Source organism: Carassius gibelio, chromosome A2 (assembly GCF_023724105.1).
Source record: "Carassius gibelio isolate Cgi1373 ecotype wild population from Czech Republic chromosome A2, carGib1.2-hapl.c, whole genome shotgun sequence".
In the NCBI taxonomy this organism is placed as follows: domain Eukaryota; kingdom Metazoa; phylum Chordata; class Actinopteri; order Cypriniformes; family Cyprinidae; genus Carassius; species Carassius gibelio.
The window spans coordinates 19,719,675-19,727,112 of NC_068372.1; the positions used below are offsets into that span (position 1 = coordinate 19,719,675).

The window sequence follows — 7,438 nt, forward strand, 5'->3', positions numbered from 1 at the left end:
CAGGGCCCTTTCCCATCCACTTAATGACATTCAGCTGGTCCCGCAGGTATACAGGCCATGGAGAGGTGCAGTCAGCACAAACCGGACTCATGCTGACTGAGGCATTAAGCAACAGTTCATAGCCTTTGCTATATCCCCTCTCAAAGCCCACCTAAGGCCAATTAAACAGTAAGGAAAGAACCACAACAGACGTGCCAGAGGTATGAAACGTGAAGCTGCTGTGTTTGCACTTGGGTATACATATCCCAACTGATTTCTTGTATTCAAGCGTGTGTTGGGTAATCCAAGTATAAGGTATATTTTGTGTGCTATATCAGCTCCTTTTTTAGTTAGATTTGCCAAATGAGGGACCTTCTACGACTGGCATATATACAGTGCACTTGCAGTTAATGCATATTTCAACATGTTCACTGTCTGTGTAAGTAGTCATTAGTGTTACTTTATTGGCATGCCAAGCTCTTTTAAAAACAGTCATCAACTGTACTCATTTTTCATCTGCCTGAGGGATCTTTTTGCCAAATGTCATTGTGAATAATTGAAATATTGGGTGTCAGGTAATGTTTAATGGGTTTATTATATACTTGATCATGGTGTTTTAAATAAATGACATTTCTATTCGACACAAACATTTTTCACTGTCTACAAAAGGCATATATGTTCAAACTATATATATATATATTATTTATATAGTATATTATATATATATATATATATATATATATATATATATATATTTATATATATATATTATTTATATAGTACATTATATATATATATATATATATATATATATATATATATATATATATATATATATATATACGTAAAAGCTTAATAAAATCTAATCTTTGTATTTTTAAAAGGTTAGTAAAACCTTTTAAAGTTTAAGTTCTTTCATCTATTTTCTTGCTCCTCTTTTTAAAGCCTTATATGTAAATCACAGTCATTTGTAATGCAAACTTTAGTATCTATTATGAATGCATAGTTTTCTGAATTGCAATATGATGAATTTGTTTCACTGTACTAAAATATGACGTCAATGCATACTCTAAAATTTGAAAAACACCAACTTTAATTCATTTCACTAAGTTATTTATTTATTGAAAGATTAAACATAAAATGCAGAAAAGAAAGACAGAAGATTGTTTTTATCAAAGTGGGAATTACATTAAATATATATCAAGAAGTCACATACATTTAGAGAAAAAGTACCATATAGATTTTGCTCTCAGTATTAGTTTAAGTCATTCATTACAATAATAAGTCTACATTATATAATACATCGATACATATATTGCTTCACATTACAACTAAACTCACAAATTTATGGATTTGTTTCCCAAAATGACATTTCAGACAGAATTAAGACCTTAGACAACTCTAGAGTTACTAAAACATCAATGCAAAAACTACTCCTGGAGGATCCTGAATTTCTTCTCTCGCAAAAGCCTAAACTTGTGCTACATGTAAATAAACATGATTGAATATGCAAGTTCTCATCCAGTTTTTTCTTCTCATTTCTTGTAGCCACCAATATACCCTCTCAGGAAGTCCCTGAATAGTGGAACTGGATACCCAGGTGCCACGTGTTCAGGGAGAGGGTTGCCATGAACTTGTTCTTGCTGGGCCGGCTCATATTTGTGTTCTTGACTTGCGGATTCTGCTCGGCGCAGACGACAGTTGTAATCGATTTCTGGGTCACAGTCTGGATGGGGCTCAATGATGCCGTCTTTAACTCTCTTGGCTGCATCAGCTCCAGTGGATGGCTGAGGGGCAAACTTACCACAGTTGGGGTCGTACGGGTGGCAATCTGGTGTAGAACTGGCAGCACTTGCCCTCAATTCCTGGTTCTCTACTGGGGTGCAGTCCTTGTCATAAAACATGTAGCAGTCATAACCTTCTTTGGTCTTTCCACGGATGCCCAGTTGGTGACGGGTCTGGAACTCAGGGAGAACCGGAGGGGGTTTTCTGAAAGCAGCGTCTCCACCCATCAGACAATACGGATCGTAGCGAGGGTCGCAGGCCAGGTTGACAGGTGCAGGCTCATCTCTTGGAGCGTATTCCAAGACCGGTTTATTTAGTGCAGCTAGTTTGGCAGCTGTAAGGGGGTTGCAGCCCTCATCAAACAAAGGGTTGCAAAACTGCTCTTTGGGGGCTTCTGCATTTCCACTGGTTTGGGCTGCAGGTGCAACTACATTGGTGGCGCAAAGGGGGTCAGTGGCAGGGTTACAGGTAGGGTACAGGTGATACAAACCTGAAGGTGATCTGGCTACCAGTTTGGGCTGGCAGTAAGGATCTCTGGTAGGATCACATCCAAGGTGAGCATAGGAGGGCAGAGGACCGAGCGAGGGTCTGTAGCCATAAGCAGAGCGCAGGTGGTACTGCAAACACTCTGTGTCTGAAGGATTGCATATACGCAACAGTTCTGCCCTCTGCTCAGCTGACAAGAAGGGCTCTAAGACCGGAGCGTAGTAGTAAGCTGGTGGGGTTTTCAGAGGCAGAGGTAGTAGAGGGGACAAAATCGGAGCAGGGAGCTTTTCTGGGGCAGGAGAAGGCTCTTCTTCTGCAGCTTTTGGTCTAACAGCATAGAGACAGTAGGGGTCGAGGTAAGGGTTGCACACTGTCACAGTAGCTTGCCTCACAGGAACAGGCATGACCATCTTGGCTTTGGGTTTGCTGGTGGATTCTGCAATGCAGTCTGGGTCATCAGAGTTGGCACAGGCTTTGTAAATTTCGCTCAGGTGAGTGAGGTAATGGTTGTAGGAGCGTCCCTCTTCTACTCTGTGCTTGTTCTGTAGGTAAACACGGTACATGCGATCCATGTCCTCAATCTGCGGAGGTAATCACAGAGAAACAAAACTGGGATGACTGAATTACACTTGTTGCAATTTTCTGTAAACAGTTCTCAAGAAAGTTCACTAATCAAGTCATAGAAAAATCTAAAAAAGATTATAACGATGACTAGCGATGACTAGTTTTAGTTTAAGGCTACTCACTCCCTCCTGGTTGTTGGTCTGCATGAAGTATTTATACCAGCCCCAAAAATCAGGTTGACTCCTGTAGTAGGCAACATTCCTCCTGCTACGGACCAGCTTTTTCAGCGATGACATGCTGTCTGTCTTCACCTCAGCAGCGCCCTCTATAACTGAACCAGCACATGACAACAGTAAGTGTCATCATTTAAATACTATTCAGACATCATCTCAGTATTTTTTGCTTTTTAATAGTGAGATTTGGTTGAATAAAATTTTCTTTTTCTTTTTTAAGGGGACCACATTTATTTTGCAGAATTAAATGAAATCAGAATCGTTCTAATATGCTAATTTTGTGCTCCAAAATCTTCTCTTATTATTATCAAAGATGAAGGCAGCTGTGCAAATATTTTTTAATAGCAATATTCATTTAGTGATGATATGATTGCATTCTGAAGAATCTTTGGGTTCTTTGCTTTGTCACTGTGTGACAGTCCATAACTATGATGTGTTAACATTTTCTAAACGTAACCTAAAATGATATTAAGGAGAAGGAAATTCTATTTTGGGGCCAAGATGTAGAGAAGCTCTATGTGAGTCAATGATCCACTGCCTTTTTGCAGTTGTTCAGCATAATGATTCATGTTAAATAGCATTATCTCACATCAGAGCTGTGGTGTTGGTGCCATTTACAGCATAGCTGATGATATAATTACACACACAAAAAAAAGGTCCAACCCACCATCCTTTTCTTCACTGCGTCCCACAGGACCAGCAACCAGAAAGTCTGTCAGACATTAAAAAAAAAAAAAAAAAAAAACAAGAAAGAAAAAACAATTAGAATTGTTACCAACCAAATGTCAGACTTCTGACATGAAGGAAAATGCAGACTGACTATGACTGCACAGCAGGCACTTTTCCCGTCAACGGAGCCTGTGTCTTATTCTAGTGATTACTACTCTGTCTCGGCTCTCTGACAGCTCTAAGTGCTTTAAAATGGGCTAAAATTTCCGGGACCCCCTGCAAGCGTACCTGTTAAACTACAAAGAGATTGGGGAACTAGCCCACAGGCTGCCGCTATAATTACCACTGCTGTAAAATAAAATGAAGGATGTAAAATGTTCTGTACATGCAACATTATTTGTGGCATATATCTGCATCTCCAGTTGGTCTATTTAGATGTTTATAGCTCATGGAAAATGTACAGTTGGCTAATATTTACAAGGTCTACCTTTTCCTATATGGAAACTGTTTGACTGAAATCACTTTACAGAGGTGTTCACAAAGAAAGATTGACGATGCTCATTCGTTTATTCTGGTTTTGTAGAATCCTTGGTTTTGGAAAATACTCCAAAGTTTCTGCAGTAGGCTAATAGTAACCAAACTTGTTTTGCTTGAGATGGATAATGAGTCATTTGGTCCATGCTTTATAATGCTATGGTGATTTACACTGAGATTGAATTGGGACAAATATTCAGGATAACTGATTATTTTTGTTTTGATAGAAATGGATTCTCACCTGGCATAAAGACAGCTGCAAGAGCCATTGCACGGAACATTACAGTAAGTCTGGCCATTTTTCTTGAATAGTTGAGTCCTGAAAACAAAAATTGAGAGACAGATCCAAAATCAGGGACATTTCCGACCAATGGTTGGCCAGCTCGGGTTTTCAATAATTGAACTAAATCAAGAAATCAAGAAAATATTCATTTGGCATGTTTTGTTTTTTTTTTCATTGACAAACAGGTTATAAAAAATACAAAAAATATAGAAATCCATAAGATTCTCAATATATAATCAGTAATATATACACATACACATATATTTTTCCAGAAGCAATACCTCAGCCTAATATACTACAAGTATTCTGTCTGTATCAGTCAACTTACCTGTTCAAGCAGAAATGTTTGAAGACACTGCTAAGTTGTTGGTGGGCTCTGAAGGGGTGTACTGAACTCTTCACACAACCCCTGCACTCCCCTTCAAACCCTCTGAACTGCTGTGGCGAACGGCAACATTTTAAGGTGCTCCATGATCATTAAGAAAAAAAGGCATATCATATGTCAGGAGCTTGCTGTTAGCCTTTTTAGGATTGGCTCTTTCAAAATATGCTCATTGACCAATGAGAGTCCTGTAATTAGGAAGAAAAGCAGCAAGATACAACTTGGAAGAGGGAGCCGGAGGGATGCAGAAATAATTAAAGAAATACCTTTTTGCTGATTTATGAATGAGGTGCCACAACTTCCACTGAGACACAAACATGACATAAAACCTTAACATGGAATACTTTTCCCATTCTGCCATATAAATTGTGACTTTATCAGTCCATGCTCTTTAGATTATCTCACCAAGAGCAGTTAATGTTTGAGTGACATATTATTCAGAATCCTGCAGCTTTGCTTAGTAATATGCATATTTATCAAGCAAAGTTAAGCTCTATTGAATTCTCTATTTATATGCTTAATTTTTTTTTTTTCATATTTTCATCTAAAAACGTGTCCAAAAACAACTTTTTTGTGGTTTAGAAAAAAATGTTCACAATGAGAATTGATTAGTATTTAAGACAGGTTTGACGCAGAATTAATTTTGTCATTGTAAAACTTTGTCAGAAAGTCATCACAATCTTTGCAAAAATATACAATGGTATATATAGGTTAGAATAATGTAATATTTTACCCAAAAATGAAAATTCTTTGATTGAAAATTGAGCACAAAAGAAGATATTTTAAAGAATGTTGGCAACCAGTACGGGAAAAAAAATACTATGGGAGTCAATGGCTACCGTCAGCTACACAATAAAGAAACCCATGCAGTTTTGGTGAAAACTGTGTAATGTAAGCTAATTGAAAACCAGACTCCAGAAACCAGAAAACTAAAATAAAAACTCTCCCCAACAAGCAGATTCCTGTCAGCAGCTTTTTTGGTAGTCTCTTCACACTCACTAAAGACTCCACGGGAAAAGCAGAAAGTGTCGGCCACTGTTATGAAACTGATGGAAACTGAAGGCCAGAGGTCTACAGGATGCTTAAAAAAATCAGGTTTGGGTTAATGATCTGAGGTGACTTCTTTTTATGACAAGAACATCATAGATCAGAATGATGGCTTGTCATATCATTTGAGGTCATTCCTTGGAAAATGGATTGGGTGATGTTTTAAATATGACCCAAGAGCTAAAACATTCTAAACATTTACTGTACTGTATGTGACTGAATGTTTAATAGTGTCTACTAAGGTCCATTCATCATGATGATGGGACGGCTGGATCAGCACGTCCACTGTTACACATACAGTATAATTAAACTTCAGGCTTGCTGCAAACAGGTGTTTTACATAGCACATAAACCAGCAATCCAACCTGGAAGCAGCGGAGCACGTACACAAACATGATATGGCCTCATAATTTCAACATACCACACGTAGAAGAATGTGGCGTTCCCTCAGAATTTTGGAACACCTGGCGCCAGAGAAGACTTTAAAAATCACTTCGAAGAGGAAAAAAAAAAACTCTTTGCCCTTCACTGATGCTATTTTTTTATTAATATATACAGTATCTGCCAATGTCCAAATGTCTACTTATCGTTCCACAATGATCTATTTACCCTATTTTACAATCTTTAATGAAAAAAAGTGATTTTTGATATTTTTTATTATTGAACTGACAGGATGAGCATGCCTGGAAGATCAAGGTGGTAGAACTTCTGCTTTTTTATGTCTTTTTTCACAGTTCTCCTTTATGTCTCTGTAGACTTTTACAAGACACCAGCTAGCTTTCACATCTTCTCACCTGAAAACAGGGCAGAACACTTTTCCTTTCCTTCCACACATACAATGGCTCCAAAATGTATATTCAGACTTAAGTCACACCTAAAAATGTGTGTGAATTTCAAATTATCAAACCAAGTGGCATTTTTTCTTGAAAGCATATTCCAAACACTCTTTTCAAACTAATTTTCAAATGCTAAAAAAAGAACGCTGTTGTTCAAAACAAATGGACAGTTTCTGGTTGTCAAATGAACTACATCTCTCTGAATGAGATGCATGAGATGTTGTCTTTCATTTCTGCTATGCTTTTCCCAAACCAGCAACATATTTGTAAATAACCACATTTTATGGAAAACTAAAGGCCTTTCTAGAAATAGTTCAGGCTTATTTTCATGTAAAAAAAAAAAAAAAAGCTAAGTAAACAGAAATGATGGGAATGACACCGTGTAATTTACATGCCAGAAAGGACAAGTAATTGAACCTGTCATGTATAATTTTATATATTTCAATGTGTGACATGGGTGACATGAATCTATTGCATTAAAATAATATTGAGATAAATTATTACAAAAATCTATTTTCATTTTTCTCTTTCTCATTCATATCAAATTAATATGTGTGGCAAAACATTTTTGTCTCGTTTGATTTTTTTTTGGCCCTAAGACACAAATCACACCACATTAAGCCGCTCACATCATAAAGAA

At 37.3% G+C, this 7,438-nt stretch overlaps 1 protein-coding gene across 1 annotated transcript; it reads right to left on the reverse strand.

Annotated features, from left to right (window-relative positions):
• Window positions 1–1,085: 1,085 nt before the first annotated feature.
• Window positions 1,086–4,969, reverse strand: LOC128023563 (uncharacterized). The gene is made up of 5 exons (XM_052610667.1): window positions 4,862–4,969; window positions 4,492–4,569; window positions 3,715–3,759; window positions 2,997–3,145; window positions 1,086–2,831 (listed from the first exon to the last, which is right to left on the reverse strand). The coding sequence occupies exons 2-5, from the start codon at window positions 4,547–4,549 to the stop codon at window positions 1,515–1,517; spliced, it is 1,569 nt and encodes a 522-aa protein (XP_052466627.1). The 5' UTR covers window positions 4,550–4,569; window positions 4,862–4,969; the 3' UTR covers window positions 1,086–1,514.
• Between the last annotated feature and the right edge of the window lie 2,469 nt (window positions 4,970–7,438).